The sequence below is a fragment of the Podarcis liolepis genome (assembly GCF_965112155.1).
Source record: "Podarcis liolepis genome assembly, chromosome: 6".
Classification (NCBI taxonomy): Eukaryota; Metazoa; Chordata; class Lepidosauria; order Squamata; family Lacertidae; genus Podarcis; species Podarcis liolepis.
Window position 1 is genome coordinate 58,775,669 of NC_139559.1, and position 24,563 is coordinate 58,800,231.

Below are 24,563 nucleotides of genomic sequence, written 5' to 3' on the forward strand. Positions count from 1 at the left end.
ACAAGTTCAATATTATCTGTGCTCTCCTCGGTTTGCTATATCCACTTTTCTTAGCATCTAATACATTAGGGCTTTCAGCTGCTATTCCAATAACAAAAGTAATGATGATAAATAATCATATGTAAGCTGTGGCTTTGAGCAAGGCCAAAGAATGACTACTCAAAAAATGAGTAGCCTTAGCATGGTGACAAGATATTATACGGCACTTTCGAAGATAATGGGAATCTTACCACTAATGTCTGTAACAATCAAAGCCTTAGTCTGAAGACACTTTGTAGGTGGAAAATGCTCAAGGATGAAAAATGAGCGGCTGTGGGCCATAATCTCCCAGCCAAAAGCAAGGATATTGAGGGTGCTCCACACAAATGGGCTCTACATCAAGAGTGCTCTAGCATAGCTAGTAAAGTGTGGCAACTCCCCAGTCACTTTCTGTACAAGAAAAACAATAAAAGGCTTGCTCCCCTACTGCTGTGCAAAGTGCTTTGCTGACCCCATGCTCTATGGTTAGCTCTAAGGGCTAGCAAAGCACATTGTGCTGCCCTCCCAAATGCCACACAGCCAGCTGGTTGCTGGGCGTTTTTGTGAAATGCTGCACAAGGGACTGACAGGTGTCATTGACCTGACATCTGATAATTTGAAAGGAGGGTTGTCCTGCCAACCTGTCAAAGGTGGCCTGTGGGGATGGGGGAGAATAGGAAACCGACCCACTGGAGCAACAGAAAACATATCTGCTCCATCTTTGCAGTGGGACTGCAAGCAGGCTGTTTAAGTGGATACAAAACTGGATTGCCATTAAATACTGAAGTTGGGATTATGATACCTCTGTTGAAAATAAGTGGAAGTAAGAGAAGACAATGGGTGGTGGACATGCTCATTTTTAAATCATCGCTTTCTCCAGACAGCACTTGGTGCTGATAAATTGTTTTTTGTTTTTTTTTAATTTACCATTATGAAATGTAGAGAACCAAACAGGTATGTGCAGCTGAACAGGTACAATGAGGTCTTAAATTCAGACCAGGTATTTGGGCCCCATAAATTGAACTGAACTGATCTGATTAATCTGCAGATTTACACCACCTGGGAATACTGGAAGAGGAAGCGGTGTCTATGTTGTGCTTGTGTAAGCGCAACTCTGGTACCTGTTGGCTGAGCTGGTGTGATGGCATTGGATGCTCATGAACTTTCCTACTGTTTAGGGAATAGAGCTTGTCAAAATGATTGTAATCCAACTTTTGAAGGAAGGAAAAGTTGCTGGTTTGACAAGGATTGCAGCACAGTCCCTTGGGATGAGAGTATGCTTGAGGGACAGGCTGGAGACTAGAAGTGCATGGAAGCTAAAGGCCCCAAAGGCAATGGGGGTGAATGAAGGAAAAAGAAATTTGGGGCAAGATAAATAATGGCTTGAGGGAAGGGAGCAAAGGAAATGAGGACAAACTAAGTTTCTTTTCTCATCCGCATTTTTAAAAAACTTTATTTCAAAACAAAATTTTATATTGTTGCTTTTAAGGAAGGGACTCTTTGGGGGGGGGAGCCACATAGATCAGTATGGCTTTGTATGCTCTGTGGAATGTCTATGTATAGATATGAGAACACAAAAGGCCACCCACAAGGCACAAGTGGGCATTTTTCAGTGCTCTGCTCTGAAAAGTGAGGACCCAAGGAAACGATGTGTAATAGAGACGTGGAGTTGAAAGGGAGCCATTTTGATTTGAATTAATCAGCCACTTTGCAAGCTTCTCATTGCAATACATTGAAATACCACACAAACAGATCACAAAGACACTCACCCTTTTCCTCTGGCAAGGATCGCAAGTGCTCCATGGTGACCAGCTGGAAAGTGTACAATCGATGGGCTGTGGTGGGTTGCTGGGAGACCGGCGCCATCTGCCTTTGGTCACATTGGTATCAGCTCCATATAGTTGAAGAGAACTGTCTTTTTCTCCACTGCATTTTAATAGAGGGAAAGCTATTTTTTCATTAGGGCGCATGTCAATCTGTCTCCTATTTCTTAATGCCAGCACCCACCTGGGCACCAGTTTAGAGCACTTCCCATTCACAGAAAGAGAAACGAGGTGTCCAGTTAAAGTACACAACAGTTTTGCCACTCTGCCTTGTGCAAAATTCAAGTTGCACAACCAACTCAAGTATTGTAATTGCTGCACGAGCGAAATCCCACATAATGGAATTCTTGTGTGATTACTAAGGATGTGTGATGCAGAACTCTGCATGGACCACTGCATGCCCATCAGCATACCACTGAGGGGCATTTATTGTTGAAAACAGTCAACATACAACCTCAGTGCCCAGTACTAATGGGTGTATAGATAGTACCCAGAGTTGATGTTGCATCTCAGCTTGAGGTGATGCCAATTGACCAAAACTCACTGAAACTCAGTAAATGGTGAGACAAAATCTAATAAGCCCAGGCTGAATTTAACCTGCCACTTTGAAGTCCCTTCCTAGCTATTGGCTGAATTGCTACGATGTCACAGAAGCTTGATATTCAGAGCTTATTCACTGTATTGAAATAGTGGTCCTCCCTCCACCCTTCCTGCTCCCCCACAAGTACCGTATTTTTTGCACCATAACACTCACTTTTTTCCTCCTAAAAAGTAAGGGGAAATGTCTGTGCGTGTTATGGAGGGAATGCCTACAGGTGGCATGCGTACGGATTTTCCTCCTCTAAAAACTACGTGCGTGTTATGGTCGGGTGCGTGTTATAGAGCGAAAAATACGGTATATGGTTCTCACTAGATTAGGTAACTGATAGGTGGATTTGTAGCTGGTTGACTGACCGAACCCAAAGAGTGCTCATTAATGGTTCCTCATCATTCTGGAAAAAAGTGATGACAAGTAGGGTGCTACAGGGTTCTTTCTGTCCTGGGCAGGGGTGCTGACATGGAACCCAGGTTATGGGTACCCAGTGGAGCCCATGACATAACGTGCCATCATGACATATTGATGACACGTTGTGTCGGTGGCTCAGCGGCACTTCTGAGGCCTCGCAGGGTCTCAGAGGTTACATCCGAGGCCTCACAAGACCTCCGATGCGACTTCTGGTTTCGACTGGAAGTCGCATTCGGAGGCCTGGCAGGGCCTCTGACATTGCTTTTAAGACCTTGCAGAGCCTTGGAGGTCACATCTGAGGCCTCATGAGTCCTTTGATGTGACTTCTGGTTTGTACTGGAAATCGGGTTTGGAGGCCTGGCAGGGCCTCTGACCTCCTCTGGGAGGTCGTATCAGGTCTCTAGTAGAAACTGGAAGTCATGTCGGAACCCCATGTTGTGAAAGCTAAGCAAAATTAAAAATTAAAAATTGTGGGTGCCCTGGCATCCAGGGTCCCCTAGACCTGACATCTGTGGTCCTGGGCCTATAGCTGTTCAGCATCTTTATCAACAACTTGAGGGCATGCTCATCAAATTTGCAGATGACATCAAACTGGTATTCAGAAGTATTAATGCTTGAGACTGGAAATTGGTGGGGAGCAGTGGCTAGCCTGTGCCCTTCAAATGCTGCTGGACTACAACTCCCACCACCCTCAGCCAGCATGGCCAGTGATTAGGGATGATGAGTATTGTAGTTTGGCAACATCATGAGGGCAACAGGTCAACCATGCCTGCCTTATAGCCTGGCTGCAGCTTGAACATGGACAATTTGTGGGAATCTTTCATGCCTTCATTCTGACATGCACATGAGACAGAGATGGGACACAGAGTAGTCACAAATGGCCGGGTTTCCATTCTGCCTCTTTAACATATGAAGGGATTTTATAGGTTTTAATCTATATGTATCAGTACAAATGGAGGAAGGTAAAACAAATGTATACACACAACCAATTCACTTTCTGTAACTAATACAATACCTGATAGGAATCTATTCTTTTCCTTGTATATTATACAACCCATCAACGGTTTCCCACGAAACAGAGAGAATACTTCATATTTCAATTTGACACACTGACGATTGTTACCTCCATGTAAAACATTATGAGTCAAATGTTAAGCCCTTTTTTCTCAGACAAGGCTATTAATAAAAACCTGATAAGTTTCTCTGTGTGCATGTGGTGTAAAGCCTTTGACTGCACAAATGACATGAAATAATACTAGAAAACCTCCTGATATCACCAGCAAAAAGAAATCTATTTAGTGATCCTTTTCAGGGTTGAGTATGCCTCTTCAGATGTTCTATATCAGAAACATACGGAAACAAAACATAATAATAATAATATATAGAAAAGAAGAGGCAGTAAGGATTTGCGCACTAGCTGTGCCCCCGCCACTCAATCATCCTCCATAACTTGATCTTCTGAACCTGGGAGACTCCACATGAAGTCCTAAGTGTCTCCTCCTGCATTTTAGAATTGGAGTCCTAAAAGACTGCCCTCCAAGTTATGCTTGCTAGCACACTTATCGCTGCCCTCTTCTTCCTCCTCCTCCTCCTCTGTTTTCCAGAACGACATATAACGTATTTTACTGCTAGTCTGAAAACTGTGTGGTCCACCAAGCCATATTCAGTCCCAAGGATTGTTAAGCCTGTTGTACTGCTGCCTTCTAGGGTTGGAAAAATGGGAGGGGGAGTGTCAACTGCTTGGCAGAAGGATGCAGCATTTGGCTTGGGGGGCCTGCAAATTGTGCAGTCCTGTTTTAATGAGCTCCCTTAGGACTAGGGAGGCAAGATGCGCCTGTTTCAAAGACACCTTCAAATAGGTCTCATTGTATTTTCCAAGGAATACAAAACATGGCGGGGAGTGGCAGTGTTTTGCCATCCTTAACACACAGATCCATGAGTCTTATTTATAAATTTTTCTGGAGCAATAAGCATGCCTTGTTGTCGCAACTATTACTTCCTACAATCAATTTTCTGAAAGTCTTTGGGAATGTAATCAAACTTTAATTACAAAAGAAATTAAAATGATAATTAATTTTTCACTGGCAGTTAATAAAAGCTTCCATCCACCTTGATTATGGTGGGTTAAACACCCAGAGCAGGGTGTAAATTCTGCTTCGAGGAGTAATTTGAAAAACAACAACAACAGCAAGCCAGAAATAGAGAACAAAGACAAGTGCTATTTTCTAGAAAGATGAAGAGAAATAAACAATGCAGAAATAATTAAGATGGGAATGCCACTGGCTTCAACAATTTCTTTTAGCAGAAGCAGGTTTGCAACAAGTAGATTTACATGACGTAAGTGTACATTTTACACCGCCATGATATATTCCAATTGCTTGCCCAGTTAAGGAAATAATTGATACTTCTCTTAATTGTACTGCTTACAACTTAATCAGGCATTGAAGGGTCTGATCGAAAGTGAAACACAATATACCTACCTGACATCTGCTTAACACTTTTTGTCATATTAAAATAAATGAGTGCTATTATTAATATTAGGAACAAAAAGCAGTTTAGTAGTGAGGGGTGGCTGTTCCTGGCATAGAGTGCAATTCTGCAGAATAAGATGACAAAAGGGGTTGATGGGAGAAGAGATTATACATAATGACGGTCTGACGAAGTTACAACGGGGCAGCAGTGTAGGAGAGGTGGAGGGCTTTAAAAGTAAGGATGAAGTGCCTGAGGTTAACATGTAGGGAAACAGAATTACATGATCAAACAATAGGCGAAAAATATGAATTTAGTGTGTGTGGGTTTTTTTTTAAAAAGGGAAGATTTTGCGGAAGAGGGTGTTAGTAGGAAAGAAGTTATAGTCGTCTTCCAGATGACTTCCTGATAGGCGTAGTTGTACAGGAAAAGGCAACTCTGGGAAATGTAGTAAAGGATGCAGAGTTTGCTTGGCTGCTAGAGGAGAAGGACAGGAAGAAGTCAAAGGTGGCCCTTTAGTGGCATGCCTCTCAGAAGGGCAGGCGACAATACCTAAGAAACCCAGAGTGATATTCTTTAAGTATTACACTAGCACTGTGGAAGAACCATGTCCATGTGTTTATCCTATAGGCATCAGTGTGATATTTAAGGGCCTACAGCCACATGGACCTTTCCCACAGAATCAGCTCTAGTGTTGCAGGCCTTTAAATGTTATATAAGAACAGTGGGATAAACTTATAAACAGCAGCACAGCTCCTGTAATGGAAGGTGAAGGATTAATGGTTGCAGACTTTCCAAGTGTCCCTGTTTTCCAGGGGCAGTCCGGGATTTGCAGAAGCTGTCCTGGTTCCAGATTTGATCCCAGAATGTCCTGGGAGAAATGCTGTAGGGTATGGAATAGGACACCCCTATTTCATTGGATAAGTGTTGGAAGATATGTGGTTGACAGCATGGAAACAGAAGGTATCACCCATATTAAGTGGAGTATGTGAAAAAGTGGAAGTGACAAGTTGGCATATACAATATTCACTCCCCATCCCCCAACCCCCAAATCTTAAATTTTAGACACGACTAGGCAAGACAGCCACAGGGAGAAAGATGTTACTGAATATCAGAGCACCATTTCACATACTTTGGAGTCTCCAAGCGATCAGGCTTGTTCAAATGCATGTCACTTTGCAACATGTTCAGTTCAATATGGTCCTCCTTTGGTAAAACTTTGCTACTAATCCAGAAATAGCTCAAGAGGCACTTTCTATGTACTACACAAATATCAGAACAGAAGGTTACCATTAAATGTCACTATCTATCACATTACCATACTGATATTGGTTTGAAAAACAATATTCACTTACCTGGAGCAATGCAAATTTAAGAAGCTTATGCTTGCACAGATCACGAAAACTCTGGTCAGCCAAGAACAAAAGAGTATAGATGCTGCACTCATGTTTTAAAGTACTGTGGGAAATCTATAGCAGGTTTCTTTACTAATTCCGTTTGCTACTGTGTTTGAAAACAGTGGGGCGAGCAAAGTGGATTAGTAGCTGTTTCCCAGCAGGCAAACAAAAGATAAGCTACCTTCCGACAAATTTAACAAAGTTTACTGGTTGGACAGAGCCTTCTACTGGGCTGCTGGAAAACTGTTGGAGAAATTCGGAGACATGAAGCACAGCTCAGGACCCGTTTACTGGCCTGTCTTTCATAAATCTAAGGCTGCAATCCTATAGCTAGTTATGGAGATTTAAAACTGGAATTCTGTGCACAGTAACCTTGGTGTAACATGCCTTATTGGACACACAGTGGGACTTACTACAGAGTAAGGAGGCACAGCAGGGGACTGCAACCCCTGTTAACTTCTACCTATAATTGGCTTCCCATTTGTGGATTAACATTACAATTCTTTGTATTTAATGGTGCTTAGTCTCAGGTAAGTATAGGATTTCACTAGTAAAGTATTTAAAATCTTAATTTAGAAAAGATTTGAATAGGAAATCATTATCGCCCTCAAAGCCCAGTTACTACTTTTCTGTTTTCATCCTGAAATAATCAATCACAATGAGTTAAAACACAGAGACTTCTTTGATTCTGGAGGAAAACTAAACCATCTGCTAAAAGTATAGGAGATACTGGTCAAGATCGATAAATGCTTTAGGGTTACACACACACACACACACACACACACACACACACACACTTATTTTTAATTGTAGCTTTTTATCTCATGGCAGCCACATTTTGAATAATACACTGCAGATCATATTCTGCAGCTATAACCACTCCCCATCAGAATAAAAACAAGGGTCATGAAAAGAAGAGCCAGTGTCTACAACTAGACACAACTGCTTACAGTCTGATGCTTGGTTAAAGAAATATTTTCACTACCCGTGATATGGATCTGGCAGTCATAAGCAGGTGGGAATTCCACAGATAACAAGGACTGTACTGATTTAATTGTAGTTGAATGCTTGTGCCAGACCTCAACCACCAGCAATTGCTTCTTTTTCCTACCAATTATAAATAGAGTCACGGGCTCCTTTAAATAATGAGTTGAGCACAATCTTATCTTCGATGGCCGTTAATACATCAAATTTCTAAGGAGGTTATGTTGATTTATGTGTAAATTCATTTGTAAGTTTTTACAAACTTTCAAGGCAGCTAACAATCTGATACAATACAACGCCATTAAAAAACCCCAGAAGAATTGATAAAACAAACCATAAGCCAATTGGGGAAAAAAAACAACAGAAAACAAAACTGGGGGAATAACATTATATAATTCTATTTGCAGTGCTACCACTAAAAGGGCCCTGTTTTCAGACATTCTCCTTGAGGAGACCTGGAGGGCAGCTTCTACACACTTTAACTTGTTTGGCACAAATTCTTCAGGTACAGTCGTACCTCGGGTTAAAGTAGCTTCGGGTTGAGCGTTTTTGGGTTGCGCTCCGTGGCAACCCGGAAGTAACAGAATGCATTACTTCCGGGTTTCGTCGCTCACGCAGACGCTCAAAATGACATCATGTGCATGCGCAGCAAGTTGTGGCACGTGCAGACGCACAGACATGGGTTGCGTTCGCTTCAGGATGCGAACGGGGCTCCGGAACGGATCCTGTTTTCATCCAGAGGTACCACTGTATTCTAATTACTATCATGAAATCTAAAAGACATGAATTACTACAACATACATCCCTTATACATTTATAAGTCCCATTCAAACACAAAGCTAAAAAAATAGAATTGTTTTATTGCAACATCATTTCTTTACAGCAAGCAATTTAGCAACAACCATTTAACAGAGAACTTGTGCCATATCAGCTGACTTATTATGGGAAGTGCTCAGGAAAGCCTGAGTTCTGCCAACTGGATTCTCAGCAGATGGCCTAACCGATAACCTTTCCCCTTCATTGGTATTCAATGAAGACTAACAATTAAGAAAGATGGTTCAGGCTGTCCAAAGGTTTTGTCAGCTTCAAGTCCCATTGGTCCCATGACTAACAAAGATGTTTCTAGCAGTGGCTTGACCTTTGATGTGATCAATTTCACTGTTAATCATTAGTGCACAGATAAAATGCCATTTACTGGAAAGTTTGTGGATCACTGTTTGCACAGAAGGCAAACAGTATCACCTGAGATTATAGATACAGAAAATGTTGTATATTTTGTAAAAAGACAATGCAGAACAGAATCCGTTGACCTACAGTGAGTGTAGTTTAGAAACAACAATAGCACTCAATTACTAAATAGGGAAATATAATTTATAATCTGTTGTTTTTCCAAAATACTTTTATTTATTGTTCTGCAGTGTTAACCAGATATATGTTAGAATGAAAATTTACACAGAAAGTTAGCAATCATATTAGATACAGTGGTACCTTGGTTTGCATACGTTTTGGATTACAAATACGTCAAAGCCAGAAGTGTGTGTCCCAGTTTGCAACCTTTTTTTTATTACAACTTTTTTTTTTTTGGATTACGAACAAATTTTTTGGGAGGCCCCGTTGGTGAAAGCACACCTTGGGTTACAACTGGTTTTGGTTTACAAACGGACCTCTGGAATGGATTATGGTTGTAAACCAAGGTACCACTGTATTTTGGTTCAAATGTATCGTAAATGAGACACCTAGCAGACATAACTGGGTACATCTTTGTACATACAAGAGTGGCAACCAGACTGTGAAGACTAATATATTATTCAGTCTTGACTCAAATTAATGGTCAGAAAAGAAAGTCTTAATATTAACTTGCATGCCAGATCACAGAACAGGTAATATCAAACTTTCAGAGATATTTGCTATAATCCAGTACAGGTTCAGCAATGCTAATTTGCTAACATCCACTGTTGTCATGCTGCCCTGAGAAGGTTGGCCACGGGTGAATGTAGTCCTCGAGTCAAAAAATGGTTAGCCACTCCTACACTAGACCCCTGGTGGTTTATTCCATCAAGTAGTATGAAATATTCAAGCACAGTGGTACCTCGTGTTACGTACCGCCCCCCCCCCTTATGAATGCTGCGGGTTACGTGCTCTGCTAACCCGGAGGTAGATGCCCCCTTGTTGTGACCTTTGCCCTGGGATGCGAGCGGAAGTCACGCTCTGGAGGTGCCCTTAGCGAAAGCACACTTCATGTTACGAATGGTTTCCAGTTACAAACAGACCTCCGGAATGAATTATATACGTAGCACGAGGTACCACTGTATTTGAAATTTCAGTTGCTATTAAAATTTCTGCTGGCTTCAACCACTGGCAAAATTGCTTTGTATATTTTCATACTGACCATAAGTAAGTCATTATTCTTATTTGACATAAAGGAACTTGGATAAAGAAGGGGCGTGGGTGGCGCTGTGGGTTAAACCACAGAGCCTAGGACTTGCCAATCAGAATGTTGGCGGTTCAAATCCCCGCGACAGGGTGAGCTCCCGTTGCTCGGTCCCTGCTCCTGCCAGCCTAGCAGTTCGAAAGCACATCAAAGTGCAAGTAGATAAATAGGTACCTCTCCGGCGGGAAGGTAAACGGTGTTTCTGTGTGCTGCTCTGGTTAGACATGCTGGCCACATGACCCAGAAGCTGTACGCTGGCTCCCTCGGCCAATAAAGCGAGATGAGCGCCGCAACCCCAGAATCGGTCACGACTGGACCTAATGGTCAGGGGCCCCTTTACCTTTACCTTAACTTGGATAAAGGACTCATTCAACACCACCTAGAGATCCAGGATTGATGCATAACTGACACTTACCGTACTAACTGTTCACCACAGTACCACATTGTCTTAATTGTTAGGAACATACTCAGTATGAACATTGTTCTTTCATAGAATCATTCCGCCAACTGTTTACAGGCTTTCCCCTCCTTTTAAAACTTTTGACTGGGGTACCCTTTTGGAAACATGAATGCACTGAAATGTTGTTGGGTCTAAGAGAGCTATGAAATTGGATTATGGAGATAGCAATTTATAAGGAGAGATATTTTGCTGCTAATAATGCCTCAAAGAGGCATGGCTTTTGAGTACATCATTTGTTTTATTAGCTTTCTGATAAAACTTTTTGAGCTTGATAGATGGGCTGCAAGGCAAACATTTCCATGGAGATAAGACTATTTGGAACTGGGGAAAGCTAATTGCTGGACAGTTGTTTCATTAATGAGCCTGATATCCCTTTCCTGCAGCAGAATAATTTCAAAAGGAGATAGGTAATGCTCCTGCAGGGAATTGGAAAATCTCAACAGGGTATCTTGTGTTATTTCTCACTGCCTCACAGATAAGAGAGAGGTCATATGATGTATATATTTCCGTTTATAACCAATTCTGTTTACAACCAGAGGGGGTAAAATTGCATCTTCCTGAACACACATTTATTTTAAACCTACAGGCCCCATTGAGATATAATCTCAGAATTACCTAGTTACTTCTAAGCAAGAAGAGGCAAAAATTAGAAGTAAAAATATATCAAAACTTAGGCCCAATAGGATGCCTTTGTGCTTTGCATGTTGTTTTAGGCAAGCCCAATTGTTTTTAAAACTATGGCTTGCACAGATAGCCTACCCTGGAGGTAGCCAACAGCTTGGCTGGGGCTGATGGAAGTTGTAGTCCAACAGCATCTGGAAGGCACCTGACTATCTCTGACCTACATTGTCTCAGGACAGTGATCATCAGCAGAATTAGAGGAACAAATGAAGTTGTCTTATAGAAAGTCAGACCGTTGGCCCATCTAGGTCAATATTGTTGACACTGACTGACAGGTGGCTCTCTGGGGTTTCAGGCAGAATCCTATTTTATTTTTTTAAGTATATGAATGTGTCTTTACTCATTGAAAAAGGCTTGTGAACACAGTGCAAGATCCAAGTGGAAGAACACAACATACTAGCAGTTCACCACAACCTGCAAATGTTATATTTACAAAAGTACAGTTTTATGGTATTGGGACTATAGTCAGGAATGGACAAGTGGTCAACTTTATATTTTGTCTATCACATTCAGCCTGCAAAAGAATGAGAGCAAATAATGCTTATGATTTAAAATGTTTTTATTTGTAACAGTATTACATGGTGTGTTACAGAAATTAATGGAAAATTTCTAAAAATTTGTTGGTTTTTTTCTGCTGAATGCATTACACATAAAGTTAAGGGTGAAAAAAAGATGGTCAACAAATGGTTTTTCCTCTGAGGTAAAGTTAAAGTAGATCTAGAAATGTACTGCAAAAAACAGTCATTTTTATCTTTCTTTTCTTTATTAAAAAAATATGTGTCGGAATGCAGAAATCAAAATGAATAAAGGTAGAGAGTAAACATCTTTGCAACGAAGGTGCCCAGTACATTATTTGATCATAGGTTTTGTCAGACAGTTGAATGACTACGATCTATCAAAATATTTTTTTAATGACATGGTTGGAATCAAGACAGTACAGGATGGTGAGTGGGATTCCCTGGTTTAAAATTTAAAGTGACAAATTTAGTGCTAGTGAAGAGCAGGATGGGGAACGCTTGTTGACTCCCCTGAACCTATTATGTATCTATCAAATGGTACAGTGTAGGCTCCGATATTTCTCTTCTAGGCTATGGCAAAAAATGAATCTTCTGATGGTGGAACAGGGTAGCTATGGAGTCTCTTGTTTCAACCCCACCCCACCCCCCCAAAAAACCCACAACCAAATGTTTACATGGAGCAAATTTCTTTGTGAGTTCTGATTTTGATATCCAAACTCGATTCTCTTTTATAGCTACTGTGTAGTATTGGTTACATAAACTTTTCCCATCCTGGGAAGGTCTTCAGAGTCGTATGGTTACAGAAATCTCCAAACTATGATGTGAACGCTTTGGTCATTAACTGAAAAGCTAATGAGACCACAACCTACTCCAAAGTTTTATGAAGAACTGCAATGTCACCTTCTTCTAATCCAATATCCCAACACAAAAATGGTAAATAGTAGGGTTGCCATATTTATGGAAGCAACATTCAGTATACAAAAGTTGAACTTTTTTCCGGCAATCATCCTCAATCTTGGACATTTTACCAATTTCCCGTAATTCCCCCTCAATGCTATTTTCACTGGGGAATTCCGGATGTTTGGCGACCCTGTAAATAGCTTTGCTGCTAAGGAAGACTGTAGCATTTTCTATTAAAATCAATTGGAAGATTATCTAATAGGAAAATGTTTTCATTCACTTGGTTGAACTGAAAATATAGAATCCCACACATTTTAAATCCTACTGGGAATATATTTTGTTTGATGTGAGTTTGCCACAGAGATCCTGACAATTAGAATAGAGAGAAGAAATGACAGGAACACTGCATCAGATCTCACTTTGATACTGAGCCTATCAACATCTAGTGTATCATTCACTCACTGGCAAAGCACACATTCAGTATATATTTCACAGTTACTGGCTGGAATTAGGAAATTTAGTTGCCAGCACCACCAAATCACCATCCTGTTCAGCTTTCAGCTGTGTGTGTAAAATGCTTTCATTAAACCATTCAAACATATGGAAATATACAACTCCAGGCCTACACAAATCAATGGAAAATACACAGAAACCTTGGTGTTATGATCTAAAAACAAAAATCTGCATAACCCATTAAGCAATTCCTCATTTGGGTTCATTAACTTTTTTTTTTAGTGCTAAAGCACTAAAATTCAATATATTGTGATCTGCATAGGAACTTCAGGAAAACACGTTTGACCTGTATAACAATTCTCTGTAGGCCAAAAATATATAGATTCTTTATGCAAATTATGTGCTAAGGATAGGAACCAAACACTGCACTTTTCTTACATAAATGTTTAAAAAAGAGAATTTTTAAAAAGTTGTTTCTGATTTGTGTGTAAACAGTTTTGAATTTTTATTTTCTAGCTATGAAATGGCTATGGAATGTACTTTTTTCCCTTGAAAATGTACAGTATGTAGTAATTATTTGTGTCATAAAAGCAAGAAAATAAATCATGTGTTACCCATCAACTTTACTAGTTGCTGACAACCTAATTGCTGCTGGGAAATGCACTTTATTATAAGCATGTGGGGGGCGGGGAAACCATACGAGATGCAAGAGCCACAGACTGGGGGTTTCCACACTTCCAAAGTACTGCCATTTGCTACCTTCTCTACAGTGTCATGGCATTATTAAAAGAATTCTCATAACATTTTATATTTACAAAAAAAACCTGGCAAATTTCATTCAAACTCCTTAAAGCCATTTCCCCTTAAACATTTAAAGAGTTTTATGGTAAGTTTTTTTTTTCCTTTTTAATTTCAAGTTATAAAATAAAAATCCCATTTGAATTTTTCTGATGTACAAAAAGTGATAAAGATGAACAATTTGATCACAGAATCAGTTTCAAAATTCATGCCATCTTCATCTTGGTTAATAAAGTCCATCCCAATCAAATCCAGAAAGCATACTGGAAGTATTTGGCAAACAATTTTTTTCTCTCTCTCTCTCTTCAAAAATGGCACACAGAGAAGAAAAACACTTGTCTGCATAGCATTACAGCAGCAAGATATCAAAGAAATAAAAAATATTCCTTTACTGGTCTTTGTTTTAAGAGTCCCCTAGGAAATAACACTGTTAAGTCTTTTTCTTCTTCTTTTTCTTCATCAAAATATTTGATGTCCTTTTCTACCCACAGCAGAAGTATTCAAAACAAAAAAGCAGCATTTCATCTCTTTGATGTACTGTAATTTCAAAAGGTCCATTTGGCAACGTTTCCCAATCAAGATGGATAATCAGCAGAATGGCAATCCATGGTTTCAAGTTAAGGATAATTTTCACAGGAGGCGTTTTGCTGCTAGAGTCTGTCACCTGTCTGTAAGAAAAGGGGATAGAATGGAACACTCAAATACTTTGTCCCCCCCACACCTTCAAATATGCCATTATGGAGTAGTATTGGGCAGTGGTGGTGGGGAATACAGCCAGATCAGTCTAATATGGTGATAAAAAGTCACCATATCATCAAAATGTGCAGCCACAGAGCTCAATGGCTGTAGAATTCATGATTTTTTTCCTGCTTTTTTATATTATTAAATGATTAGCAGTCCTTTAACAGATTTGAACTGATTACTTCCATAATGTGGTGCACTTGAAATGGCAAAAAAGTGACAAGGCGTGGTGGGATATGCTGGATAGTTGAAACTTGAGGAAAGGTTTTGCTTGGATATCAGAACTGTGGAACAAAACAAAAGTGTCATGTTCTGCCATAGAGAGTTGCCACTGGTTGCCAAAACATTTTGCTTGTTGAACTGATGCAGTGAGGTGATTATCCTTTATTAGATGAGATCAACTGCAAGAAAATGTGGGAGCCAAAGGCCTGTCAAGGCTGTAGTTTTCTGTTTGAGTCTTGAAGCACCACAAGCGTGGGTCAACGCTATTTCTTAGGTCTGTTGATCTGGGCATAGAGAGGCTCTCTTTCCTGGGAACAATAGAAAGAAATGTGAATAGAGACAATTCTAGTCATTTGTATCTAAGCAGCAGATTTCAAGGGAGTAGGTAAGTAGAATAAAAATGCTAAAGATAGCATTTTTATTATTTTGAATTATGATGGTGTTTGAAAAGGCAGTAATAATATAAAAGGAATCAGCAATTCCACATTGTTTATTAAGAACCCAATGTTTAAGTTGAAACGATTATAATGAAATAGAATTCATGTACATCTCACACTACAATTGAGACCAGAAGAGGCTAAGTTTGCAATTATTGTTTTTAAACACACAGAGCAAATCGGCCCATTGCCCTCACACCCTGAAAGACGATTCAAGACAGCTGACTAAATGGTAAAAATATTATATTTATTAAAATGTAGCAAAATTAGAGGGTCTGCCAGTTAAGCAAATAATTAAGTGTAGGCAGGTGGAATCGATGAATGCATATGAGAGAAGCAACCCTCTATCTCATTGGAATGTAAGCCATTGCATTGTGAGTCCCAGGACTGGGAGCCAAGGACTGGGAGAAAAATCTCCCTTTTTGCTGAGCAAGCCTTGGGTATGTGAAACCCAACCTGCACACCTGACTCTTCCTGCGGGGCATTCATCATGATGTGCAAACCATATCCTTAGCATTCTTTCAAGTACCAATAAACCTCAGACTATGGATGATGACTATTACCACCATAATGCCTCAGGGTGGCAGTGACATCTTATCTCTTCTTACCTGCCAGCACTGAATGCCAAACAGTCAAGTTAACCAAATCACCACAAGATACCCTACAGTGCGAAGTAGATAAAAACAGGGAGTCATAAGTCCCAACCAGTGGCTCCCTCTAAACTTCTCAACACCCCACCCCAAAAGTGGCTCGGCAAAGCCCACTATAGAGGGGCAAGACAAAATGAGGGAGAAGGGGGTGGCAGTGTAACTTTAAATACTGGACTGTCCCCTCCCATGACACACTCCTGCTCAAATGACTAGCTGTCCTTTCCCCCTGGGAGAAAACAGCTTGAGTCTCTATCAAGTCCAAGAAGGTGGGTGGATGAGGCAAATTCAATCCTGCTGAGAGCAAGGACATCATTCAGCTTATAAACATGCAGTTTTAGTTCAGAGGAATAATGACAAATTGTTTTCCTGTACTCCAGTTAAATATTTCACATCTTCTACTATGAACTTTTCTGTTGGCGCATTCTAGCAATGAGATGCAGAGTGGCTTCACTCCAAAGTCAGTATAGGTTTGATTAAAATAATAATGGCTAAAAATAGCAAAACAATGATTGGTGATGAGCTAACAAGAAGCCCAATGCGCCATATATCACCTTAGCATTCCATGATATTATACAAATTCAAAATCCAAATAAATGTTAAGTTAGTGATACCAGCCAGATATATCAGCAGAACTACCATGTAATAAACACATTGCAAGCACTGGCAAGTTTGGCTATAGAGCTTCCTAAAGGATCTAAACATTTCTATAAATTGCCCTAGTAAACTGACATCAGGATCTTGCCCCACTATGAAATCCTGGTGTGGAGCAGTGCTGTAGGACCTACGCTCCCTCCTTGTCGAGTCCAGCAATGGGCACATGCAAGTGATGAAAATTCTGGATAACTTGAAAGCTTGCTCACAACTTTGTGACATTTGGGTTGGTCTTGACAAAAGTATACTGTGACGGGTTATTTCCAAATAGAGTGGTGGTGTTGGTCTAAAAAAAATGCAGGTTATTTTTCTTTGTAAATGACTAATTTAAAATGCTGAATTATATTATGGAACTCTTGTTTGCAGGGCTTGTAAGTAAAAAATGAATGAGTTGGAGCATATAACAGCAGCATATTTTGCATTCCAACCCACAAAATATCCACTTTTCAAGAAGAAGGGTAAAGGTAAGCATACCATATCTTGTCTTTATGGGTGATATCCAACAAGGTCAGTCCACTTGGGCAATGGATTTTTGCTCAGGCAAATGGGATTTCTACTTCCTCTCCCCCTCCCCCAAGCTCCCACCACGCCTAAATAATCTGCTGTGGAGGCTAGGGGACCCTCAACAGGGCACAAAGTTGGGGGTGGAGGGGGCCTCAGAAGGGAGTAAAGGGAAGTCCCATCACATCTACTATTGTGATGTTTGATCTTGGCCCATGAATCTGTAGCACCTATGCAGAGAATCTAAGCATTTCAAATCAGGTCTTATTGCACACATAATGAACATTATGTCCATCATCATATTTACCCCAGTATGCAAGAAATAATAACAATTCTATTCCAAATTTGGGGACACTTCAAAGATTATGCTTACATAGATTGCTGCTGCATAGACCACAGACAGACACAATTCTGGCTAGTTTACAATACAATAGTACTTGAAAGAAAGACAATTTGGCCTCTAGGCTTCATAAATTTTGATGGGACCTTTCACTCTGCTCTGGTGTAATCCTCACTTTATCCTTAGAATAATGGCCTTGAAGTTTCAGAAAGGATCCAGCTATCTGTTGTCAGTGTACTTTGGGTCATATCTTTAGCAGTGAATAGCAAATGCACATGGTTGAACAAAGTAAATTAAAAAGCCGTTTATCACCTTATAGTACCAGAAGTGCATGAGAAGTAAATTAGAAGGGACAGGAAAGAATATGTAAATAATAAATAATGCCAAGATAAGAGAGATGGCCCTTTCCTGGGTCAATTGTCATGAACTGGACACTGAAAAGCAGTACCAAGATAGCCAGCAAATTATACCCTTTAATGTTAACCAACTCAATGTAGCTTTGTCCTACAGACACTAGTTAACAGGGTATAGATACATTTTTTTTAATGGCCTTCAAAAATTATTCCATAGAACTGGCTTTTTTATCTTCCTTATAGCCTTTGCAAAAAAACCCACACATTTTTAACAAGATTGTTGCACCTCAATTCCCATTTCTTAGCTATCAAAATTATCCTCTAATTCAGAAAGTCACTGCTAAGGCTTCAGCTTAAAAATGATCACAAATACAGTGGTGCCTCACAAGACGAAATTAATTCGTTCCACAAGTTTTTTCTTCTTGCGAGTTTTTCATCTTGTGAAGCACGGTTTCCCATAGGAATGCATTGAAAATCCATTAATGCGTTCCTATGGAAACTGCTTGCCAGGCTGGCGGTGCGGAGAAGGTCTTTTCTCCCCACCGCAAGCCTTCAGGACAGGTACGGGAACAGAGGGGAAGGGGCGCAGCGCTTCTCCTCTGTTCCCGGGGCTTGCGGTGGGAGGAGGGTTTTTCCTCCCCACCGCCAACATTCAGAACAGCATTCTGAATGTTGGCGGTGGGAAGGAAAACCCTCCTCCCACTGCAAGTCTTCAGGACAGCCATCTGAAGGCTGGCGCGGGGAGAAGGTCTCTCCGTCCCACCGCCAGCCTTCGGAGGAGCCTTCCGAAGCCTGGCGGCGGGAGGAGGTCTCTCCACCCCACCGCCAGGCTTCGGAGCAGCCTTCCGAAGCCTGGCGGTGGGGCGGAGAGACCTCCTCCCGCCGCCAGCCTTCGGAGCATCCTTCCGAAGCCTGGCAGCAGGAGGAGGTCTCTCCGACCCACCGCCAGGCTTCGGAGCAGCCTTCCGAAGGCTGGCAGCAGGAGGAGGTCTCTCCGCCCCACCGCCAGCCTTTGGAGGAGGTCCGAGGACAGTGGGGAAGACGCGCTGCGCTTCCCCGCTGTCCCAGAGATTTCCCTATGGGTTTTCGTCTTGCGAAGGAAGCCCATAGGGAAATTCGTTTTGCGAAGCGCCTCCAAAACAGAAAACCCTTTCGTCTAGTGGGTTTTCCATCTTGCGAGGCATTCGTCTTGCGGGGCACCACTGTAGCCAGGGCCGGATTTCGGTTTGATGAGGCCCTAAGCTACTGAAGGTAATATGTCCAGCTGTCCTTTGTCAACAACAAATTGTCGCGGTTTTTTCTGTTGAATATATGCTATATGGTAATTTATGGACCTAATAGGTATCTAAAGTCATTTGCCCATAACAAAATATGTATTTATCAAAGTAATTGTTGAACTGAAATACAATTAAGAAGAAGTATATTAATAGTGAAATAATTATTAAGCTCTAACTGTATGCAGGTTTTATTTTATTTGTTTTTATCTTATATTTTGGAAATGAACATCCAGGTTTTTTTTCCTTTAAATTTTTTTGGGGGCCCCCAGAGAGTGGGACCCTAAGCTAGTTTAGCTTATATGTAAATCCAGTACTGCAAATAGCCTTTATGTAGCTTAGCTTTACAACTAATAGTACTGTTTGCTCCCATTATTATTTTTCTAAGAGAACTACCATTCTGGACCTTTTCTTCAAGCTAAAAGTATTACCAAACACCTTATATCCTTTACTATTGTCCCTGTATTCTTTATTATCTTAACAGAGACCATCCCTTTTTGCTAGTGGAAGCCAACCAGACAAGGTGATGGGCAGAATTTTTCTTACTGATGTATGTAAGGCTGGCATAAAAGATGCATTATGAACTTAAACTTGCAATTCTCCCAAGGCTGCTTTGACCTCTGCGCTCCTATGTAGATTTTAAGCAGAGTGTTTTCCTTCTGGCTGGCTGAACAGAAAGTAGAATCTCAGCTGATGCATTTCAGAAAATAAGTCTTCTGCTTCCTGATCATCCAGTCAGAAGGAAAGCCCTGTGTTGAGACTCTGCTGCAGAGAAAGAAGGTCAAGGAATCCCAAAGGAGTAGCACCTCAGTCAAGATTGTAATGTATCTTTTATACTACAAGCTAGGCTTCTTTAGAGAGCCAGTGGAGGGGTAGGCGCAGGGCTGTTCTGCTTCCTTATGGTGAAGGGACCCTTGCTTTATGTACACATTAATAACAGCTGCTATATAGTTCTCCTTTGCACTGGGCTTCATGATGAAAAACAAGCCTCTAATTGTGCTTTGCTTGGTTATCCCGTCCCTATGATGAACTCATTTACAGTACTCAGCATAGTAGGACATAGTATTTTATATACCATATTTTTCGCCCTATAGGACGCACTTTTCCCCCTCCAAATATGAAGGGGAAATGTGTGTGCGTCCTATGGGGTGGATGCAGGCTTTCGCTGAAGCCTGGAGAGCGAGAGGGGTTGGTGTGCACCGACCCCTCTCGCTCTCCAGGCTTCAGGAGAGCCCCAGCCCCACTAGGTCGGGGGACAGAGGGAGGCGGAACGCCACCATCCCGCTGTCTCCCGAAGTGGTTTGGAGGCTGACGGCGGGGAGAAGAGCGCTTCTCCCCGCTGCCAGCCTCACAAGCTCTGGGGACAGCTGGGAGGCGCAGCGCGTCTCCCCGCTGCCCCCAGACCTGATCTGAAGGCGGGCGGTGGGGAGAAGAGCGCTTCTCCCCGCTGCCTGCTCCGCAAGCTCCGGGGACAGCTGGGAGGCGCAGCGCGTCTCCCCGCTGCCCCCAGACCTGATCTGAAGGCAGGCGGTGGGGAGAAGAGCGCGTCTCCCCGCTGCCCCCGGACCTGATCTGAAGGCGGGCTGCGGGAAGAAGAGCGCTTCTCCCCGCTGCCGGCCCCACAAGCGCCTGGGGGGGGGAAATAATTTTTTCCCCTTTATTTCCCCCCCAAAAAACTTGATGCGTCCTATGGGCCAGTGCGTCCTATGGGGCGAAAAATACGTTATATATATATCACCCCATAACTTGAATATCAGTAGTTATAACTAACATGTTTGCTTCATGTTAACTACTTGGCAAAATGGTTATGGGGCTGAATTTAGCTGGACCATTTTGACCTACAGTAAGTGGGCTGTATCTGGTCACTGTTATCCTGTGAGACAAAAGCACACTTGGCCCAGGGATTGGGGGAAATGTGATCACTCCACATTATAATGCAGACCTATCTAATGTGCCCTCTGCGAATGAATACATGAACTGGAAAAGGAGAAAACAAAAGAGACAAATTTCACCATTCATAGTTCAGCTTAGCAGCCCAGGACTAGCTTCGAGTGTTCACAGAGATTCAAAGTGCTCTTGCGTGTTGGCAACATTTCTGAAAAGGGGGCCTAGAAGGATAAACAGCACCTGAATCACACCCCCCCAGGTAATTTTCAAAATATAAAGATCTTTACTGTAATAGTGAAGCCAATTCATTTATGCATAATTATGTCCCATGTTATTTGAAGGTAGACCATCGACTATAGTTAATATATGCAGCTCCTCCAAGTACAGGTCCAAATATGTTAAATGACAATAGGCTCACCTCCAGGAATGACAGGAAACTAAGCACCATAGTTCTCCTATCTCAGTCCAGTTCTCCTCAAATTGAAGGTTCTGCGCTACAGGTGACAACCTTTAGACAGCAGCCAAAAGGAATGTGTCAGAGGGTAAAAACTGCATGTGGCTGCTCACTGCTACAGAAGGATCAGCCCTTTATGCTGACAACCCTGTTGGGTTCTGACAAGTGGGATCATCTTTAAGGATGGTCCTGGTTGCAGGCAGGCTCCCAGGCCGGTTCCTCCCCCCCCAGCATGGGCGGAGTAATGCCATCATGCCAGAGTGGCACCACAATCACCCCGGCATCTTGGCCAACCACTTTTGTGTGGGGTGATTGGGGGGGTATAAAAGTGGCAGCATGACACGTGTCAGGCATCTGCTTCATGCTGCTGAACACCCGCCCTTTATTTTAGATGTCCTCTGGCCTTGCTTTGGACTTTGGTTGGTTGCCTGTCTTGGCATGGGGGCCAGGTAGGAATTTTTCCATTTGGCAATGGCCACTTGGTTTTCGCTTACCTCTTAGCCTACCTCGTCACAACTTTGTAAGGTTTGGCGGTTAGGCATTGGCTCACTGAGGGAGAGGTCCATTGACCAAGGGTATTCCGTTAAAGGAATGCAGGGCCTGGATCCTGTCTGATGTCTGCTTGAGGGGCTAGGGCCATGCCAGGCCTCTGGGGACACCGAGGAGAGCTACAGGCGGGTTCCCCCGATGTGGCTTCCTCTTTGGGTGGTTTACCCTTATTGACTTCCTGCAACGGGGGCAGGAGTCCGATATAGTCCTTTGTCAATACTGCTCACATTTCTGTAATCAACAAAGTTGTGGCCTAAAATTTTGCCCAATGACCAAAATTCTGTGTCAGTGTGAATTTGATTCTAACAAGGGCTGGTTTGGGGGCCTTGCCACGCAAACTGCCTTCCTGTAAAAAATCCTGCTATGCCTTGATGGATAAAAAAAATAAAGATTGTAATACTTTTGAGCAAGTGCTGCCTTTTCTTCACAACACTAGCCAAGTCTTTGAAGAAATATAAATAAATGTACTATTGCTGTTTGCTGCCTTTGTCTTGTGAACCACAGATCTACATTCTCTAAATTGAAACAACATACTGCTGCCTAAGAATAATGCTGCACTCTTTCTTTTTTGCAATTTCAGTGAATGTATTAAGACATCTGTCCTGGCTTTTGATTTAAAAAACCACAGCAAGGCAAACATTTTGCTTATCAGTAGATTGCAGATTTGACTACTAACAGCACGGTTGTCATTTCTTTAAAGGTTAGTTGTGAATTCCAAGTTTGAAAGCTTCAGTTTAAGATTGCAGGTAGATGCAAAGTGCAACGTAGTTCAAGATATAGGAACTGATAAGAGACTCGGTTATTCAAATACAAAGACTTTAAGATACTACAGAAAAGAAGTGCTAACAACACAGAAAGCAAAATGACATTAAAAAAACCAAGTGGGAGAGTGCACTTGAACACAAACACCATATTTACTTGAATCTAATGCTCACCTTTTTTGGCCAAATTATGTTATGAAAATTAAGGTGCGCATTAGATTCGCTGGCACATTAGACTCGAGTAAATATGGTATATACAGAGGCAGCATAAACAAGATCATTGAGTGAAGATAATATAGCTTCCAAGTGCATCACTGAGTGCAACAGAACCCTGTGTTCATGCCAAGTTTATTCACTTCCAAATTCTAAAGCCGTCTATAAATATGAAGACCTCTCTCTCCCCCTCTTACTGGGAGAAGATGCTTAGCATTAATGAAGTAGGACTGAAGATATTGGGCCTTGTCACAGTTTTAACTATTGATCATAGAGAACAAACTTGGACTATTCGCCCTCTAAATATTGTGGTAGCTTCAAGGGAAAAGAACAGGTCCATTCAATTCCTTAATGCAGCAGTTGCCAACATGGAGCCCTCTAGATAATTTAGGCCTCCATGTTCCATTGGCCTAATGGTAGAGGGTCATTGGAGTTGTAGTCTAAATCATTTGGAGGGCACCAATTTGGCCATCCCTGTCTTAATGCTTTTTCAGATAGACTATTATTTAACTGTAGATTTCCCCTACCTGATGAAAGTGCGGGAGAGCCAAAACGGAACACCTGCTCATCCCTCCCTTTAAACTGTCATAATGCTAATATGGAGCCATACAATGTGCAAACATTAAACAGCAAAGCACAATAGTATAGTTCAAACTGATGGGGAAAGTGGGATAAAGGAGTATTTTTAAAGAGACAAAGTAGTTATTGAAGAGTTTGACACCCCCTTAGTTGTATACTGCTTAGAAATCTAAAGCCACAAATGACAAAGCAAACATTTCAAATTTACCTAGTGAGACTGCACAGACTTCAGGGATGACAGTGGTTTCAGGTGAGGGCAGAAATGGTTTTAGGCTCATGGGAAAGGGACTATTGGATAGCAGCTAGTACATTCAGATATCTGTGGTTGGAAGCACATTCTTAAAAGCCTGGAAACCGATGCACATTATGCACTAAAAATAAATCCACCATTTCCATTAATTTGTTTCATATGCTCCATACACAGAAAGATGAGCAATAAATCACATAGTGCTTGAACTGTTTCAAATCACAGCGCAGTGTAATAAAAGAAACATTTTTCATATGGCAGCATTGGAATACATTGAGATGAGATGGGGATGTTCAACACTCACAGGCACTGTAGCATCACAATCTTTCTGACAAAACACAGATGCCAGAATAAAAATAGCCACGGTCACCCTCATAAAACATCTATCAACACCCACAACATGCAGCGTGCAGTTAACGATTAAAGCAATTGTGTTGCCTTAGCATTTTGTCATGGAAAATATATATTTAAAATGATAGGGTGGGTTGTTAACCCATAGACATCAACATTGTAATTTAATATTTTCATTAGACCCTTTAACTAATAGGTTTTCCAATTGACCATTATTGTGGCCACAGAGTGGGAAGGCACATCTTAATTTATGGATGGTGCTTAATTCATTCTCTTAAAAAATATGTTGCACTGCTGATGTCATTTCAGTCCTGGATGAACATTGCCTGCCACTTTGCAATTTCTATCAGAAAAAGATAAAATACACAATATACAAATATTTTAAATGCTAATCATGAATACCAGAAACTGCAGA

The 24,563-nt window shown here is 41.5% G+C and overlaps 2 protein-coding genes across 15 annotated transcripts in view; both read right to left on the bottom strand.

Moving 5' to 3' along the window:
- Positions 1-6,991, bottom strand: part of C8B (complement C8 beta chain) — a 33,685-nt gene extending 26,694 nt beyond the window's left edge. The window contains exons 1-2 of the mRNA XM_083509934.1: positions 6,672-6,991; positions 1,788-1,944 (exon numbers count right to left, since the gene is read on the bottom strand). Coding sequence (XP_083366060.1) covers positions 1,788-1,944; positions 6,672-6,763 — 249 coding nt within the window. The 5' untranslated portion in view covers positions 6,764-6,991. The remainder of the gene's footprint in view (positions 1-1,787; positions 1,945-6,671) is intronic.
- A 4,819-nt stretch (positions 6,992-11,810) lies between these two features.
- DAB1 (DAB adaptor protein 1) overlaps positions 11,811-24,563 on the bottom strand; it is a 573,658-nt gene continuing 560,905 nt past the window's right edge. For all 14 annotated transcript variants that reach the window (XM_083510312.1, XM_083510306.1, XM_083510307.1 and 11 more), the window contains one exon: positions 11,811-15,209. Coding sequence is in view for 3 of the 14 variants with exons in the window: in XM_083510307.1 (XP_083366433.1) it covers positions 15,165-15,209 (45 nt within the window). In the remaining 11 variants the exon portion in view is untranslated. The remainder of the gene's footprint in view (positions 15,210-24,563) is intronic.